This window comes from Cucurbita pepo, chromosome 8, assembly GCF_057944985.1.
Source record: "Cucurbita pepo subsp. pepo isolate OVF chromosome 8, ASM5794498v1, whole genome shotgun sequence".
Lineage (NCBI taxonomy): Eukaryota > Viridiplantae > Streptophyta > Magnoliopsida > Cucurbitales > Cucurbitaceae > Cucurbita > Cucurbita pepo.
Genome location: NC_141805.1, coordinates 11,589,625 through 11,607,818, shown reverse-complemented (window position 1 = coordinate 11,607,818; position 18,194 = coordinate 11,589,625). Strand labels below are relative to the sequence as shown.

The 18,194-nt window shown below is 37.3% G+C and overlaps 3 protein-coding genes and 4 non-coding genes across 9 annotated transcripts; 5 read left to right on the top strand and 2 right to left on the bottom strand.

Moving 5' to 3' along the window:
* Window positions 1-1,613: 1,613 nt before the first annotated feature.
* On the bottom strand, window positions 1,614-4,238 carry LOC111800184 (putative receptor protein kinase ZmPK1). The gene has a single exon (XM_023683774.2). It carries the CDS (start codon window positions 4,032-4,034, stop codon window positions 1,614-1,616), a length of 2,421 nt encoding a protein of 806 aa, XP_023539542.2. The 5' UTR covers window positions 4,035-4,238.
* A 615-nt stretch (window positions 4,239-4,853) lies between these two features.
* LOC111800541 (serine/threonine-protein kinase ATG1c) lies at window positions 4,854-11,568 on the bottom strand. Of its 3 annotated transcripts, XM_023684286.2 has the most exons (13): window positions 10,982-11,568; window positions 10,225-10,345; window positions 10,064-10,122; window positions 9,681-9,745; window positions 9,255-9,348; window positions 9,091-9,171; window positions 8,880-8,988; window positions 8,183-8,255; window positions 7,728-8,101; window positions 7,267-7,622; window positions 6,222-6,516; window positions 5,552-5,622; window positions 4,854-5,401 (listed from the first exon to the last, which is right to left on the bottom strand). In XM_023684286.2, exons 1-13 carry the CDS (start codon window positions 11,222-11,224, stop codon window positions 5,162-5,164), a joined length of 2,181 nt encoding a protein of 726 aa, XP_023540054.2. In that variant the 5' UTR covers window positions 11,225-11,568; the 3' UTR covers window positions 4,854-5,161. The 3 variants fall into 3 exon arrangements, with proteins under 3 accessions (XP_023540054.2, XP_023540055.2, XP_023540056.2); XM_023684287.2 differs by lacking the exons at window positions 10,064-10,122; window positions 10,225-10,345; window positions 10,982-11,568 and adding an exon at window positions 9,861-10,057; XM_023684288.2 differs by lacking the exons at window positions 9,681-9,745; window positions 10,064-10,122; window positions 10,225-10,345; window positions 10,982-11,568 and adding an exon at window positions 9,451-9,568.
* Window positions 11,569-12,309: 741 nt separating this feature from the next.
* On the top strand, window positions 12,310-12,383 carry TRNAV-CAC (transfer RNA valine (anticodon CAC)). The gene has a single exon. It is a non-coding gene; the product is annotated as a tRNA-Val (tRNA).
* Window positions 12,384-12,453: 70 nt separating this feature from the next.
* Window positions 12,454-12,527, top strand: TRNAV-CAC (transfer RNA valine (anticodon CAC)). The gene has a single exon. It is a non-coding gene; the product is annotated as a tRNA-Val (tRNA).
* Window positions 12,528-12,597: 70 nt separating this feature from the next.
* Window positions 12,598-12,671, top strand: TRNAV-CAC (transfer RNA valine (anticodon CAC)). The gene has a single exon. It is a non-coding gene; the product is annotated as a tRNA-Val (tRNA).
* A 70-nt stretch (window positions 12,672-12,741) lies between these two features.
* Window positions 12,742-12,815, top strand: TRNAV-CAC (transfer RNA valine (anticodon CAC)). The gene has a single exon. It is a non-coding gene; the product is annotated as a tRNA-Val (tRNA).
* A 124-nt stretch (window positions 12,816-12,939) lies between these two features.
* On the top strand, window positions 12,940-17,348 carry LOC111800540 (PRA1 family protein A1). The gene is made up of 8 exons (XM_023684285.2): window positions 12,940-13,305; window positions 13,810-13,850; window positions 13,954-14,032; window positions 14,397-14,483; window positions 14,559-14,647; window positions 14,866-14,937; window positions 15,045-15,168; window positions 16,861-17,348. Exons 1-7 carry the CDS (start codon window positions 13,148-13,150, stop codon window positions 15,146-15,148), a joined length of 630 nt encoding a protein of 209 aa, XP_023540053.2. The 5' UTR covers window positions 12,940-13,147; the 3' UTR covers window positions 15,149-15,168; window positions 16,861-17,348.
* Window positions 17,349-18,194: the final 846 nt, after the last annotated feature.

Here is an 18,194-nt window from a genome sequence, read left to right as displayed (position 1 = left end):
GGCCGATGGGAAGAAGCAATATTAGACTTCATTGGTTGAGTAGATAGCAAGTTATCTCCGTTTAACACTGCACTTCCGCCCGTGTAAGGGCCCAAGTCTACCGGTAGCCGATATTGTTCTCTTGGAGGGAAAATCCATCTTTGAGCTTGCCCGATTACGCATCTCCTTTCCTGTAAGGGCCTAAGTCCACTGGTAGTAGATATTGTTCTCTACGAGGGAAACCCCATCTTTAAACTTGCCCAATGGGCTTAAAACACATCTCCTTTTCTCCTTTCCCGATTACGCATCTCCTTTCCTGTTAAGCTTGCTCGATGGGCTTAAAACGTATCTCCTTTCTTGTAAAAGCCCAAGTCTACCAGTAACAGATATTGTCTTCTTTGAGGGAAAACCCATATTTGGACTTGCATGATGGACTTAAAACACATCTCCTTTCCAGTAAGAGTCCAAGTCCATCGGTAGCATATATTGTCCTCTTTGAGGGAAAGCCCATCTTTAGGCTTGCTCGATGGGCTTAAAACGCATCTCCTTTCTTGTAAGGGCCCAAGTCCACCGGTAGCAGATATTGTCCTATTGGAGGGAAAACCCATCTTTGGGCTTCCCCGATGGGCTTAAAACGCATCTCCTTTCTTGTAAGGGCCCAATTCCACCGTAGCAGATATTGTCCTTTTTGAGGGAAAGCCTATCTTTGGGCTTGCCCAATGGGCTTAAAACGCATCTCCTTTCTTGTAAGGGCCCAATTCCACCGTAGCAGATATTGTCCTTTTTGAGGGAAAGCCTATCTTTGGGCTTGCTCGATGGGCTTAAAACGCATCTCCTTTCTTGTAAGGGCCCAAGTCCACCGGTAGCAGATATTGTCCTATTTGAGGGAAAACCCATCTTTGGGCTTCCCCGATGGGCTTAAAACGCATCTCCTTTCTTGTAAGGGCCCAAGTCCACCGGTAGCAGATATTGTCCTATTTGAGGGAAAACCCATCTTTGGGCTTCCCCGATGGGCTTAAAACGCATCTCCTTTCTTGTAAGGGCCCAATTCCACCGTAGCAGATATTGTCCTTTTTGAGGGAAAGCCTATCTTTGGGCTTGCCCAATGGGCTTAAAACGCATCTCCTTTCTTGTAAGGGCCCAATTCCACCGTAGCAGATATTGTCCTTTTTGAGGGAAAGCCTATCTTTGGGCTTGCCCAATGGGCTTAAAACGCATCTTTGAGAGTTACATAGCGAAACCGGTACTCATTCGGATACTATCCTCTTTGAGCTTTCCCTTAAAGTTTTTGGGCTTCCCCGTTACGCCTATGGTAGGGAAAAGTTTTCACATTTCGTTCTCCTCTCCAATTAATATGGGATTGTGCGATCTCACATTACAGCTGACATTAGATTTCATATAGGCCAATAGAATAATATCTAATGGATATAGACGCACCTTATTAGTATGAGCAGTGACTTTTCAAATTTTTTAAACCTTTGATAGTCATCATATTCTCAAGATAGTTCTTATTCGAACCTGATCTTTGATCTCGATTCATTAATGTACTCCTTCTCACATATATATTAAATCTCTCGGTTTAAAACTAACTAGAAATTAAAACTAACTAGAAATTAAGATTCAAATCCTCTTAATTAGAAAGAAACACAAACTGTACAAATTTCTTCATCATAAACATCTCCATGAACGTCTGGTTCTTCTGGTTCTTCACAGCATGCAAGAAGCTCAACAATTCTACTCATTACAGGCCTCAAGTTCCGATCTTCACGTACACATTGAAGACCCACTTTCAGCAACACCTTCATCTTCTTCCTTTGATCCTCCTCCACATTCAATCTCGGATCCACCACCTTACCAACCTCACCATCCTCAACGTTCTTCATTATCCACTTCACTAAATCCACGCATCCCCCATCGTCGCCCGTGGTCGACGATCGAAAACTAGAAGCATTCTTCCCCGTAAGAAGCTCTAAAAGAACAACTCCATAGCTATAAACATCCGCCTTCGCATCAATCTTAAGGTTCATCATCCATTCAGGAGCCAAATAGCCTCGTGTCCCACGCACCTTCGAGAACCCACTTTCATTAATCTCTCGAAAAAGCTTCGACATCCCAAAATCCGCAACCTTAGCCTCCAAGCCCTCATCAAGAAGTATATTCTGTGGCTTGATATCACAATGAAGAATCCATTCAAGACATTCTTCGTGTAAATACGATAAACCCTTTGCTGTTCCGACGGCGATTTCGTATCTTTGATCCAAATTTAACGAACAAGATGAGAATAAATGTTTGTCCAATGACCCATTTCTTACATACTCATAAACTAACATCTTGTGGTGTTTTTCGGCGCAAAAACCCCATAATTTCACTAAGTTCTTGTGGTTTATCTTCCCGATTATGCTCACCTCTGCCCAAAACTCTGCATCTCCTTGTAAAACGCCTTCTAATCTCTTCACCCCCACGATCCTTCCATCGTCCAATTCGCCCTTGTAAACAGTCCCAAACCCACCTTTGCCTATCTCTTGCTTGAAATTTTTGGTAGCTCTCTTCAATTCATCGTATGAAAATCTTTTAAACCCCATAGCTAAGACAACATAACCCATATTAACCAATTCTTCACGAACCCTCTTGCGAAAAATGAACCACCAACCAAACCCAACAAACACAACCTCACTCACCCCAATAGCCACCACCACACCAATCAACAGCCCCATGTATTCAAATTTACTACCTTTCCCCCCTTCCGTATGAGTGTTCATAACAAGCTCTGTTTCCATCGAGCAATTCAATTCATTAGAATATGTGTCCATTGTAGATTTCACCATAGCCTCCGGCACCTTCATGAACATCTTCACCGCAAGATCCGGCTTTCGATACCCATTTCGAAGAGCACTTTTGGGATAACACTGCCCCGAGCCATCAACTGCATAGCCAAATCCAGAGCACTCGCAGCTACTAAGGCAAATATCCTTACACACATCAATGGAAACATGCTGCGCGTAACTCCAATCATAGCCGAAGTAATCCGTGTTAGGCAATTGAATGAAGTCCACTTCCTTGGACATTGACTCACACGTCAAATTCATTAATGGCTTACACCCTTTAGTCCAATCGGAAGAATCGGCTCTGTAAAAGCCAGGGGGACAAGAACAAGATGGAAATGGGTTGTATTCACAAATGCCATAATCTCCACACAACCCATGAACCATACAAGCATCAACACGCCCATCAGGAACCCATGTGATCTTCCAAGCTCCAGTGGCTTCATCCAGGCTATACAATCTCAAAATCCCATCATAATCCATCGTTAATCTCCTTTTTGGACCAAACCCATAATCCGTAGCGTTAAATTTGAATCTATCACTCGATTGAAACCCACCCATTTCGTCTAGAATTGCAATTCTTGAGCTATTGTAAGGAGTTCGGCCATTTTCGAAGACAAGAACCATTGTGTAAGGCCAATAGACACTAGAGAGGGAAGGGCCATTATAAATGAGATTCAACACGTTATCGTCGTTGAATTTGAAGTAATAAAAGCCTGATAGATATGTTCGTTGAGTTCTCATTGATATCAAAGTTGATGACTTGAGAAATCGTTGCCCTGGAAGCAGAGTATCAGTAGGGAAATCAAAGCTTTGCCAAATGAAATGTTGTGATTGGTTCATCAGTACGAGGTTTCCTGTTTCGAGTAGTCGGAGTTCGATTTCGCCGGCGGAGACTGTGTCGGTGGACCAAACGACAGTGCCGTCGGCGTCGGTCAAAACCAAATTGGAATCGGCGTTGAGGGTTAATCGAGATTGCTCTCCGTTCACCGGTTTGTCTCTGTTAGCCATCCATACAAGTGTTTTATTGAAGCTATTAGTGAACCAAATTGAGTAACAATACGAGTTGTTGCCGACGCGATAAAACCCAGAAGAAAAGGTTCCATTTGGGGAAATTAGGAAGTGGTTGGCGTTCTCCACCGCCATGTAGTCGCCGGAAGTCAGCCTCTGCAACGCCATTACCGGCGGAGGAGGCCAAACAGAGAAGAAAGCAAGAAGTAGAGGAATCAACATCTTGAGCAGTTTACAGTAAGCTAAGTTTTGGAATGGAATTTATAAGAACGAGAATTGAATTTAATTTTTGTGGGTCAATAACTGGAAGGAAACGGCAAGAGCTTAGGCGATGATCGGTCATAAATGGCTGCCTTTTCCAGAAATGTCACATTTGGAAGGATCTTCAATGGAGCTTCATCATTATTGATACTGATTATTAATTTATCACCCACTTCACTTAAATTATAAATATTTGGGTTGTTGACTTTGAACATTTTAGCAATACCCAATTCTATTTTTTTTTAAATTCCAATAATATATTAATTAATTGAGTTATATTTATGTTAATACTAAGCATTATCTGAGATTCATATTAAAAAATAGTCAAATTTTCATTTGAAAGGGAAGCAAAAGAAATTATAATTTATAAAGTTGAAGTCAATAATGAATAATGAATAGATGATAAATAAAATTAGAATGTTCATTTAATATGAAATAGGAATTGATTGGAATTAATATTCAAATCATCGTAGTTGGAATTGAAATTCTCATTGAAAGAGATACAATTTTCGACTTTATACTTTTCATTTTTAAATATATTAGTAAAACGACCGGGAATTGTATTCTTGAGAAAATTTATTAATAACATTTTAATATGAACAACATCATATATGTATGATATATATATACATGTGAGATCCCATATCGGAGAGAGAACGAAGCATTCCTTTACAAGTGTAGAAATTTCTCTCTAACAAAAACGTTTTAAAATTGTTAGGTTGACCATTAAGGGTAGATATTTGAACGGTAGCATACAAATTTTTTTAACAAAAAATTAAATGATGCAACAGTTAGTCCCTTGAAATTATATATAAAAATTGTTGAAATTGTTATGTACCTGAGGACTGAAAGTTGGTTCAACTTGAGCGAGAGATGAAATGAATGCGAACTCCATGCTTTATGGCGCTAATACAAGAGAGTAAAGAGCGTTGCGTTACAGTCCCGCAGAGATGCAATCACCCCAAGGTACACAGCCACTTACGCCTTCCCCTCTATTACTCAAAGAATAGTTAAACTGTACAAAGAAATGATTTTATATACTGCTCATTTCTGAACAGAATACAAAAACAAAAAATTGGCCTCTTAGTTCAGGGAGGACTTTGTTGATTCTCGCACTTCAAAAGAGCCAACCGTTGAGATCTCAAGTAGCCTTGCCTGTTACTAAGAATATCGACGTAGCTTCGCAACCGGTATCGGTCAGAATTTGTTAGAGAAAATGGCGGGTTTAGAATGAGGGATGGTGCTTCCACGAGAAGGAAAACCAGTAATTGTGCAGCTTTTGAATACAAGCCAGCTGCACTTTCCATTTCACCCATGAGCTCCTCAACCTGTGCCAGTCGTCATATTACATCCAGAAATCAGTCAATCAATATCCCATGGAACATGATGATGATATCATAGTAGAAATGCTTTTTGATGTTCTATACAGATGATACCAAATTCAGGTAAATTAGGAAACTAATAATATAAGTACTCACGCCTCCATGCCTTCCAAAAGCTAGAGCGGATTGAAACACTGTCTCTATTGCATCTGGCATTTCGGTATTACCTGCAACCATGCGTGCATCAGCAAATGGAGAACTTGTCTCTCCCGATCTAACTATTGTATATGCTTGCAATATTAAGATCAATAAAAAGAAAAAAAATGTAACAGATTGGTGACAAATCGAGTATGCGGGGACAAGACTGTTGCACAAACATGACTCGGATCTACGCCATTATATTCCAACTAGTACTAAAAGGCACACATTGCTCTTGGCATCTCCACACTGGAAGGCTGCCGCTGATATGTAAGCGTTTCGTTTTAGTTCAACAAGTGAGTGTGAGAGATTTGAATGACTAACCTCTTGGTTGACGGCACATGCTTTATGCCAGTAACCTATCCTCGGCTTGGCAATATGTATTCTGTTTTTTTAAGACCGACTTTTATGGTTATGTGGTTATTTTAGGTTTTGGGGTTGGCATTTCAATTTCAGGAATGGGGCCTTTTGCAGCACACTTTTATAGTTGAATTTGGGTGTTCTCTAGCTTGGTATGGTATTTTCATGTCCAAATTTCGGATCAGCAAACTAAAAGGGCGGAAAATGAATTATAATCCTACACGACTCTTTCGGTATAAGTTGGAAAATTTCACAATCAAAAACTTACCGGGCTCAACAACCTTGGCAAGTTCTTCAGCATATTCAACTTCCCGAAGAAATTCCCTCTCAACTTGAGTGGAAATATCCACTGGCTGAAGTGAGTCAACCATAAGCGGAGATCCCTTCCCAAGAGAACTTCCTTGTTTCTTGCGGAGGCTTCTCCTACTTTCTGCAGAGCCTTGGCCTGGACTTCCCTCTAAAGCTGAAGCAGCCTGTGTGTGGCATATGTCCAGAGCTTTTTTCCAGATTGCAAGAATAACAAGCTGAATTGAGAATGCTTCAAGCTGTCTACCTGCAGTGATCTTTTAAAATAAATATGACACTGTAAGTTTCTTATGCCATATGTAGTCCTTTTAATTAGATTTTAGTATTACAAAATACAAGGTAACTGCACATATAGGGACATCCAACAAAGACCAAAAAAAAAAAAAAAAGCATTTGAATACTAATCCAACAATAGTGCAAGGATAAAAGTACTTTGCTCATATCATAAATAAGGAACAGAATAATATCTTTCTATTCTTTTAACCATCGAAACCTAACATGCATGGAATTATAAGAATGAAACAGAGGCACTTGACGTAAGAAACTATACATGGAAATTTTTGTTAGACACCTAGACCTGGGAGAATCATGATATGTTGTACTTGTCACAATTTTGTATTGGAGTCCCACTTCGGTTGGTTAATTAAAGGGAAGATCCTAGGTACCGAAGTAAAGTCACTATCTCTATTAGCATGAAGCCTTTTAGGAAAACCAAAAGTAAAGTCATAAGAGCTTATGCTCAAAGTGGACAATATCATACCAACGTGGAGGTCCGTTGTTCCTATTAGCGGTATCAGAGTCATGTGCTTATCTTAACTTAGTCATGTTAATAGAATCTCAAGTATCGAACAAAAAAGTTGTGAGCCTCGAAAATAATAAATCTCAGGTACTCAGATATCTTATTTCTCTCCCCACACCCTCCAAACAGAAAAGAGAACAGCCCACAGATTTTATTACTGGATGGTAAAAGAAAGCATTTAGCTTTTACCAGCAGAAAATCGACTTACCTTCTCTTTTACTAATTCTGTAATAGTAGATGCAGACTGCTGCAATGACTTGATTCTTGCCGTGCAGTTTGCAGATGGCTGTTCCAAAGTATCTTCCATATCCAATGACCCCGGAGCAGAGCTTTGACTTCCCAAGCTTCCCATACGAGAGCTGCTACTGGCAGCTTTGCGAATGATAGGCATTGGTGCAGTCAATGCAGCACCTAAACTTACGGATGGTTGAGTAGGACTCTGTGATTTGCAAGATGAAAGGATTGGCTTGGAAGCACTTGCTAAGGAAGATGAGGCATAATCATCCATAGAGGGTCCAGATACAAGAACATAATCTTGATCAATCAACTCCAGTGAATCCGCAACTATGATTCCGGAAATAAAATTTAAGGGAAAAAATACAATAGTAAGACATTCTGGTTCTAGACAGCAAAATCCCAAAGGCAGATGGAAAGCAATATACTTCATACCTCTAGGCCGAGTATTAACTGATTGTGGGTTTGCAGACCTTAAACCGGCATTCAGACTTCTATCAGAGAGTATATTTCTTCCCTGAACACGAGTATCCAATAGGGGAGTACTAATCTCCCTTTTATCTGGAAGGCTACTGTATCTGGAAGTACTATCTCTGGTCCCTCTATCAACCTTTTTATCAGGGGAAAATCCATAAGTAGACTTCATTGAAGACCTCCTCCTTACAAAGGACGGACTTCCCTCAGGACCACTGGAATCATCGTCTAGAGAGAAAGGTAGATAATCATCTTGTGAATTTTCCTCCATGCTACCAGCATGATCAGATTCTGAAAATGGAAATCCATCCACTAATCTTGATGACCTCTTACTTCTGTATGCATATGGGTTGAAATTCTATTATTTTGATAGCATAAACATTGATTGACAAAAACTGAAATCGCTGCTTATTTACCCCAACAATTCATCTGGTTGATTAGCACACAGAAAGGGGTGATTAAAAAATTCTTCAAATGTCAATCGCTCCACTGCATATAAAATGACAATGAACAGAAAAGAACGAAAATGAGAAGAAATCCTGCGAAGTTAATAGGAGCTTAGCATAAACATTGGCAAGTAATACAACATGTAAGAATGTATTTCATCAGGTCAATGAACAAACAAATAAAAGTAACACCCGTGCAACTGGTGTTTCAAGAAGATCGCACGTTCCCTTGCCATATAACATAAATCAAGAAATGTCTACTAGGATACCAAAAAGCTGGTCATTGGAAGGTATTGCAGCCAATAGAAGAGTAAGAATTCAGGCCAGCAACTTGAGCACATAAGAGTAGCATTCACATGATAATCTATTTCATTTGTACGGAAAGATAGATATTTCTTATTGTCAAATAGCTTTACCTGAAACCATTTTTAACTGCCAATTAAGATACAATCAAGCTGAATTAAATTCCACCTCTTACATACTACTTATAGCGAACCAGAAGGTCAGAAGTTGCTAAAGTAGAAATAGAGGCATCTGATATCAAGGTACAGTTAGTTCATCATACTAAAGCACTCATTCATTCTTCAAATGGAAAACCTCAAGATGTGACAATGCACGCAAAAAAAAAAAAAAATTCAAGAATTAAGCTTCCAAGCACGTTCTCTACCTGGATTTCGACGTAGTAATTTCCTGCACAAATCCTTGCATTCAAAACTCAAGTCATTAATATCTGAAGGGAAATGTAATTCTGTTGATTTGACAATGTTCTGGAGCAACTGTCAAATTCATAATAAAAATATAGTAGGTTAGGTGATGGTGTTCGAATATTACAAAAGCACTCTAGGCATGAAACAAAGGAAATATAAAACTAACTGTACCTGTATTTGGTTGTTTCCTGTGAATGGAGTTCTTCCTGTTACAAACTGAAATAATATAGCACCAACACTCCAGAGATCTGCCTGCGTATTCAGTTCAAGGTTAATATAATGAAGTTTGATTTCATATTACAATTCCAAAAAGTATGCAAGCATACAGACATTACCTTGGCATCATACTTCTGGAGTTGCATGATCTCTGGAGCCATGTAAAGTGGTGAGCCGCACAAGGTTTCTGCAAGACCTCTAGGTTGCAGAGATCTAGCAAAACAAATTGGAGAATATAAAGCTTGAATGAAGGGATTATAGGAGAATCATTTGACATGGCGATAATAAGTTCCAATGGGGGAAAACTTTCATTACCAATCACAAACTTAAGCACCAACATTAGTTTAAGCTAGAATCTTTATCTTGATGCCTAGTGAAGTACTTCTCTGGTGAGACCGATAACAGATATCACAACTATCTTTCTGTTGCTCTTCTGAATGTAAATATGAACAGTACAAGGACATGACATAATTCCATTTCACGATATGAAAATAAAGATTCAATATATCTGTAAAGGGTATAAATGCGGGGAGAATCCATTCTACCTTGCAAATCCAAAATCAGCAATCTTCAAAACTGAATTGTCGCCACTTGTAGAAAGCAGGAGATTCTACCCAAAAAAAAAACAAGCCACGACAAAAATGGAATAATTAAAAAGCATAATCAGCCCATCAGAAATCTAAAAGCGCGCTGAATATTTATTAAGAAACAAAACTTTGACATACAATGTTGGACATTTGGCCATAACAAACATCATTCGTCCTCTTATTCAATATAGAAAAATCATCAAGCACATTCGACATGGCTAGCTTGATGTTGTTATCTTGCTAGCTGATGTACGTTTGCCCAATGGAACTTAAAAATGGAGTTTATTAAACAGCACTTGAAAAATGAGATATAACCAAGTGATTGGACTATGAATCAAAACCTGTGGCTTAAGATCTCTGTGAATAAGATTGTTGTCACGAAGGACTTTTAAGCCAGCCGCTGCCATTCACAATAATATCAATTACTATACTTCAAGAAAAATATATCCAAATTGCAAAAATCCCAAGACCCCTCAACCCCCAAAAAAAGGTTAAAGCATACCAAGCTGCTGCAAGAAGCGCTTAGCAATTGCTTCCGGGATTCTGCCATGGCGCTGCTGAATGTAAAAAGAAAGGTCACCACCTCTGCAGTACTCCAGTACCAGATGTATCTTCCCGGGAACCTGGATGGAGGTAAATGTCTCAACAAAAGCAGGAAGAAACTAGATATTTCTCTCAAGCTCTGTCCTTCACCTAATGAAGATATTGGAAGGCTAACAAAATCACCAATTCCTATGAATTCCATTCACAACACCTCCCCCGAATAACAAATTAGAAAAGAAAAAAACTAATGTTCGACCTAAAAGATTGCATGTCTGGTGCAACGGATTCCCATGGAGCGGAAAAATAATATAAACTTCCTATAAATGAGTGCACCCATTCGACCCTTCAGACCTTGTTGCCTACACCAAATACACCCAACCTAAAAATTGTTTCGTATAATACCTATTAAGCGAGGAAGCTCAAAAAGTTGAAAAAAGAAAACAGTATGTAAGATCTTTCCAAGGGTTTATGATTAGTAGTGTACGCCGGAAGCTTCCAAAAATTCTCATCAACCATTCCTTCTATTTCAGCCGTTAATTTAAATTTGAACCCCAAACGCGACGAACCTTTCTCAGGACAATGTGCTCAGAAGATTTTAACCTCAACAAAAAAAACCAAAAAATCGAGAACAATTGCACAATACAATATAAACTTCTCTACTCCATCTAAAATTCTCTAAGCATCGACGCATATAACTTCAAGAACTAAACACTGACCTCCACGATATCGTGCAATCGGATGATATTAGGATGATTAATCCTCTTCAAGATAAAGATCTCAGACATAAGACTATCCTGCAATTTCTTACTGAGCCGGGTCATGGAAATTTCCTTGATGGCCACCTCCGTTCCATGAACTCTATGTCTCGCATGCCACACCACCGAGAATGAACCGGACCCAATTTGCCGACCAACCAGATAATCCGCCACCACCCGAGTTCCCCCCGTCGAATGAGCCATTCGACCAAAGCCCTAGGAAACTCAAATCGCAATACTCGAGACCGGAACAAAACCCCTCCAACCACCGAAGTTGCAGCTTGAAGATGAAATTTGAAGAACCGCACACGGATTTATTTCCAAGTGGATCAAATCAAATCAAAATTCGCAGTTTCAAATTAAACGTGGAGCTGGAGCAAGATAGACATATGGGGGGTTGATGCAGGCTTTGATTAAAGCATGAGCAAACGGATAATCGCGATTAATTTGGCTTTGTAATTAACGCGGGATTTGAAATTTATTAATCGCTCATCATTACTGATATCAGCGAGTTCCTCGATTTGATGGCGCCTTTCTTAATTTCTCCATTTAACTAAAAGACAAGGTTTGGAGCAGCCTATATATATAAACACGCCAATTATAGCCTACAAGCAGCTCCATTGTAAAACAGGTATGCTCTATCAATCGAACGGCATAGAGGACTGATACATGAATCGGATGGCATCCTACCGTTTATCGTGTTTGCCTACTTTTAATTACTGTAAGCTCAAATATCTTTTCTTTCGCTCTACTTCTAAATTATCTTCTTGTTACTTTGATGCATTTTTTCCATTTAAAAATATTAATATTGAATGATAAATGATAACTTTATCTCCATCTACATTTTAACTTGCCTTCATTTTTTAATTTTTTTTTATTGTAGTTTGGTCTACAATTATACGTCTAATAGCAATATTGTAATTCTTATAATTAAGTCAGCATCTCAATCAAATACTAACCCCATATAAATTAAAATTCTTCGAGTGAAATATATATATATTTTTAATGGTTCAAAACATACGTATGTATAAACACTTAAATTATTCTATCTTTTTACATACGTGTATATAAACACTTAAATTATTTTATTTTTTTAAAGAAGTTTTGTCTCAAAATGAAATTGAAATAAGCAAATTTTTTGTTTTATGGGTTATTGTAACACGGTGTAGTGTTTTAAATGGTCTGGATGGTGTGGTTGGGCATCACGTTAATCTCATACTTTAGAGGTATTTTAATATATATATTTTTTCTATTAATTAATTCAGTAGCTCAGAGAATTTTAACAAGCCGTCTGGGTGGTGTAGTTGGTTATCACGCTAGTCTCACACACTAGAGGTCCCCGGTTCGAACCCGGGCTCAGACACAATTGATTTGCCATTTTTAATATCTATTTGCTTTTTCTAATTTTTAGCCCAGAGAATATTAAACAAATCGTCTGGGTGGTGTAGTTGGTTATCACGCTAGTCTCACACACTAGAGGTCCCCGGTTCGAACCCGGGCTCAGACACAATTGATTTGCCATTTTTAATGTCTATTTGGTTTTTCTAATTTTTAGCCCAGAGAATATTAAACAAATCGTCTGGGTGGTGTAGTTGGTTATCACGCTAGTCTCACACACTAGAGGTCCCCGGTTCGAACCCGGGCTCAGACACAATTGATTTGCCATTTTTAATATCTATTTGCTTTTTCTAATTTTTAGCCCAGAGAATATTAAACAAATTGTTTGGGTGGTGTAGTTGGTTATCACGCTAGTCTCACACACTAGAGGTCCCCGGTTCGAACCCGGGCTCAGACATTTTTTTTGTATTTTATTTTTGGCGCGCCTGGTTTATGTGGCTTACAATTTCTTAGCCTGGTGGGTTTCACCGGCTCTCCTTAAAAAAAAAAAGAAAAAAAAAAAAAAAGGAAACCGAAATGCAAAGCGATTTCTTCCCGATCTTTTAATCACAGTCCAAATTAGAATCGCCTTCTCAATATAGTCAAGGCTCGAGACATTTCAGAGCCCACAACTTTCCTTCGTTTCCTTTCTTCTCCTCCGACCCCTTGCTTTCCTTTTAGGGTTTACGCGCTCAATTCCAACTCACAACCAGATCGTCTTCTCAATTCCATTAGTTTAGATTGTCAGCCATGGATTGGGGCAACGTTACTGCAGAGGATCTGATCGACGCGCTTCGAGAGGTTGATTGGTCATCGCCTCCTCGACCTATCTCCGAGTTCTTCTCTAGATTCACGGTCCCCCGATCTTCCGCCAAGTGGAACAGCCGCCTCAAATGCAATCTCTATTAGTATGATTACTCTTTCCTTCAATTTATTCGAGTTACTGTATCTTTTTCTATTCTTAGCCACAATTTTTTTTTTTTTTTTCTGAGAGTCATGATTGTTTGAGTGAGAAAGATTTACACACTGCGTAGCGCTTCTAATTGTAACGCCCTCCATATCGGTTTATCTCGGTTTCATGAATCGAGTCCATACGGAGCTATATGCTTTGGAAGCGAAATGGAATTTGATTACGCGATGCAACTTGTACAGGGGCCCGCTGCTTGAGTTAGTTAATTTGCTAGTTAGTCAAACATGCCGAAACCTATATCTGCATTGCTCATTTTATTTCTTTCAGTTTTCCTAGGAAATCGTGTCGTGAGTAATGCGTGACCAAAATAGTCGATCATGGCCTGTTTTAATTTACTTGTTACACAAACATGCTGAAACCTATATTATGTTATTTCATTTTGTTGCTATGCAGTGCCTCGTTCACCCTACTAATTTGGAATCTTATTTTCTTGAATTTGCAGTTACCGAACAAACTACTTCATTATGATTGTTTTCATTCTTGGTGAGTGTGTAAACTGTCATGTTTCTGCATTATATGCATACATTTCTTCTTATTGTTTAAAAATATGTACAGTTTTTCCTTAACTGTGGATTGTTGATTACAGCCCTGGGTTTTCTACGAAGGCCTCTTGCTGTTGTTGCTGCTTTTCTCACAGCACTCAGCATCGCTTTTCTGAATGACAGGTGAGCTGATGGCCTGATATACACACTGCAGATGACAATTAATATCATTAGCCTTTCTTGTGATGGGACTGTCGTTTATTATTTCGCCTCAGGTTTCCTCACACGGGATTGCATATATTTATTCTTTGGTGTTGTTTTCATCAAAATACCTTTCTTTGCTTTCACTTGTTATCCAGAGAATTAGGATTTAGACGTACAAGTTTTTTGCCAACGAATTATGATACTCTTTGTACCAGTTGATCAAGGAGTCATGTGTTTAGATGTAGATAATGTTGTGACGTGCATAGATTCTTTATTTTAACTCCATCTGAAGTTTGTTGTGACTGTCATATTTTTCTTCAAACATAATTTTTTTTTACCACAGTTTTGCAGGCACATTTAGCGAAAAAGTAACCAGAACTGTTAGACAATTCTCTCCACATTTGGCTGCAAAGATGAGACCTCCTCTCACGTAGGTATCTTCATGAATTTCCATGAATGCAATAAGCCATGACTTCTGATTTCATATTTCTTACATATATTTCAGGCCTGTTATCCGTGGACGCCCGGCAGCTAAAAGAGCAATATACATATGTGGACGTCCTCGATGGGTTTTTGTCTTGATGTTCTCTTCTGGTAAAAAAAATAATAATAATAAAAAGAATTACTTTTTATCTTTTATTGGTATGCTTCCATATAATTATAGAGGACCCAGTTCACCTTTGTTTAAGTACAGATATTATCTTGTAGTGCATCTTTCTGATCAGACATTTTATGTTTTTTGAATTTGAATTTTAACATTATATATCCTTTATGCTTTAACTTTTCTGATTTATTTTCCCCATCTGATGTAGTGAGTTTCTTACTCTGGTTCATTTCTTGCGGTTTGTTGACTGTACTTTGGTCGCTTGCCTTTGGACTTCTAGGTATATTAGCTGCTTATAAAGATTTTTTTTTCTTCTTTTTTTGCTTTTCTAAATCTTGTACTTCATGGTTGATTTTCTCACCCCCTCCACCCCAACAAATATTTCAGCCACTTTGCTTCATGCAAGCTTCAGAACACCTAACTTGAAAGCACGTCTAAACACATTCCGTGAGGAATTCCGTGCTGTCTGGCGCAATTATAGTGAACTGTAGTCATCTAGACTTCATAGAATGTGAGTATATTCTGCCTTCATTTTTATACTTGCTGTTTTGAATTTGTTGCTTCAAATGCATCTCCAAGGGTGTATGCTATTAATTTTTATTTTTGTTCATTTCTACAAGGAATCGTTCTCTTTTGATTTCTTATATTTAGGGGTCATTGTAGGAATTAGGAAGTCTATAATGCATTTGGTTTGTGATCTTAAACCAGAAATTTGAAAATAAGGGATTAAATTAAAAAAGAACAAAAAAAAAAAAAAAAGTTTTTCTAAAATAAATGATGAAATTGAATTTCAATTTAAAAAGTTTCTCAAAGTATGTTCAGAAATATATTTGTAAACAACAAAAATAATTGTAGTCACTTACTAAATATTTAGCTTTTTCTAAAATATTATTAATTAATTTATTAACATATTGGTATTATAAATTTTGTAAAGTAACTATGATTATTTATATTATGTTATGCAATACTTGTTTTAATATTAACAAAAATGAAATGAGTTTTAAGCATGGAATAGTATATTTATAAAAGAACTTATAATTTGTAGTATAATTCTCCATTTTCAAATTTTGAATGTGAAGAGAATTTTCACCATTTGAATCACAAAATTAAAAAAATAGTTGTATAAGACAAATCTTTCAAACAAAGATTGAGTGAACTGGAACAAGTAATAGATTCTGCATTGCATATTAAACATTCTCTCAGAGCTTTAGGTCCAAGAACTGTCGATTTATTGGGTGTGATATTCATTGTTATTCTCCTATTATCTGTAGCCACTGTAGAGTTCTTGTAATCTCCTCTCCTCAGTAGGGTGGATATCACATCTTTTTATTGACGGAAGTTCGTTAACCTTTTAAAAGAAAAGCTATCATGTAGTCTTTGTGTTGTTAACTTTATGGCTTCTTTTTGGAAATTAATTATGTTAGAACTTAGAACTAGAACTTCACTGATGTTATGATTCTTGTTATATTCTCCCATACGAGATCACATCTAGTTGTTGGAAAATTAATGTTGCACATTAAAGAATGTAATGGATGGCGGTATTTGCTAATAATTGATAGGTAAAAGATAGTTGTGACAGTCCAAAATTTTAAGGCACTGCAATGATAGCGTGAGTTTGTATTTGTGTTACCTCAATTAGTTATTGGAGTATTATATTTAATTGATTAAATCTAAACTTCATACTGAAGTTCTGATCATTTTTCTTACAAAGATTCCCCCCTCTCTTAGTTGGGGAATTGGAAGCTTTTAAGTAAGGCTTCTTCTAATGAAAAACTATTTTTCACTGCAAGTTGAATCACATGTAGTAGACAAATGACTGGTAAAATTCTCTTGATTGCTATGCTTGCATGTGAGTTTGGTGATTTGCAGTCAGAAAATTGTTCTAATTAAGACTTTACGGCGAGACCATTCAATCTCAGATGTCTTTCGTCCATCTGGCATTCTTATGCCAGATGCAATCCCGAAAACAATATATTCTGCCATTAGGTTTCGTATAAAGTAATAACATGAGCATAGTTCATCATTCAAGTATCATAGAAATAGATCAATAATGATGCTGTTTCTTCAGTCCTTTGTCGTCTGCTTCTACTTTCCTTGAAAATTTTGTTTTGGATTTTATTGCTTTCGCTGATTGAATAAATCTGATGTAAGCTTTCTACTACTAAGATTGGTATTAACTATTATAATCTGTATATCTGTACAGGCGTCCTCTGTTAATTATGGTGTTCATACTGTAAATCTGTGCTTCACCCGACTGCTTTGCTGCTTTCTCCGAAGAACAATTTGCTAAGATGGAAAGTCTCCAAGTGACGACTGCCAGAATTTGCCAGATCTTGCAACTGTATGTAAATTGTGGCTCATGTTTCTGGAGATGTAATTGTTTCATTCATGATCTGTATTGTGAAGACTGAGGATAGATACAATGGAAGGTTTTCAGTGAAGCAGACTGATTAGTCTTTTATTAGAACGCTCCTCATTTCAATGGTCCATAATAGTTATGAACTCTATTACTTATTTCTTCAAGAGCGAGAAAAAGAACAGTCTAGCTCGTGAGCAGATTGTGGTTGAATAACATCTGTGCCTTTTACGTGCTTCCCGTTTCAGTTTGTTAGGAACTCAGTTCTTGTAATTCCAGCTCTCGGGGGTTTTTAGCTACCAAAACCCAAAACTATTGCCGACAATTTATTTCCACTGAATCTTTCTTTTTTTTTTTTCTTTTTTTTTTATTCATTAGTTTTTGGTATATATATATATATATAGTATTTATATGGTCCTGATGGATTGTAACGGCCTAGATCCTCCACTAGCAGATATTGTCCTCTTTGGGCTTTCCCTTTCGGGCTTCCCCTCAAAGCTTTAAAACGCGTCTGCCAGGGGAAGGTTTTTATATCTTTATAAATGGTGATCACATTGGTAGAATAATGAAGAGGGAATCAAACCAAGAGAATATGGAGTTTTCGACAAAAAAGAGTTACAATTTCATTATAAAAAAAAAAAAAAAAAAAAAAAAAAGGGAATTTTGTAGTAAAGGATGATGATTTTAGTAGAGAAAATCCTTTTGAAGTTTTTGGTAGATGCCCAAAATTTAGACATGGTTTCAAATGAGGACAACCACAGTCTACTTTCATTTGAGTTGCTTTAATGACCTTTTTACTTCTTCTTTTCTTCCCTTTACTTTTTTGTTTATGCAGCCGCCAAGTATCAATTATCTTTGCCTGGTTGATTAGAGGTTGCTTACAAGAAACCAATGCCGTAATATTATATAAATATTCTTAAACTTTTGGATAAGTTTCAATTATGTTCTTAAATTTTAAAAAATGATCTTATAAATAATGTAAAAAATATCTTGTAATGGCAATGATCTAACTGCTTATGTACAATTGAAACTAAATTGTAATTACGTTATCCTTTTTAATCTTTAAAATAAATGGTCGTGATGATCCCAAAAATGTTCAATTTTTGTATTTTCTGAAAAAATGGGCTGATATTTTGGAAGAAAATATTTAAATAAATTAATATTTGTACTAAATTTCAAAT

What these genes read in the sequence shown, in the direction of transcription:
- LOC111800184 (XM_023683774.2), bottom strand. Translation starts at nt 4,034, where the DNA reads ATGTTGATTCCTCTACTTCTTGCTTTCTTCTCTGTTTGGCCTCCTCCG.
- LOC111800540 (XM_023684285.2), top strand. Translation starts at nt 13,148, where the DNA reads ATGGATTGGGGCAACGTTACTGCAGAGGATCTGATCGACGCGCTTCGA. An exon ending in TGTCTTGATGTTCTCTTCTG is followed by an intron (nt 14,648 to 14,865) that starts GTAAAAAAAATA and finishes CATCTGATGTAG; the next exon opens with TGAGTTTCTTACTCTGGTTC. An exon ending in GCTTGCCTTTGGACTTCTAG is followed by an intron (nt 14,938 to 15,044) that starts GTATATTAGCTG and finishes CAAATATTTCAG; the next exon opens with CCACTTTGCTTCATGCAAGC.
- LOC111800541 (XM_023684286.2), bottom strand. Translation starts at nt 11,224, where the DNA reads ATGGCTCATTCGACGGGGGGAACTCGGGTGGTGGCGGATTATCTGGTT. An exon ending in GATTGCACGATATCGTGGAG is followed by an intron (nt 10,346 to 10,981) that starts GTCAGTGTTTAG and finishes ACCTCCATCCAG; the next exon opens with GTTCCCGGGAAGATACATCT. An exon ending in AGTTAATACTCGGCCTAGAG is followed by an intron (nt 7,623 to 7,727) that starts GTATGAAGTATA and finishes CCGGAATCATAG; the next exon opens with TTGCGGATTCACTGGAGTTG.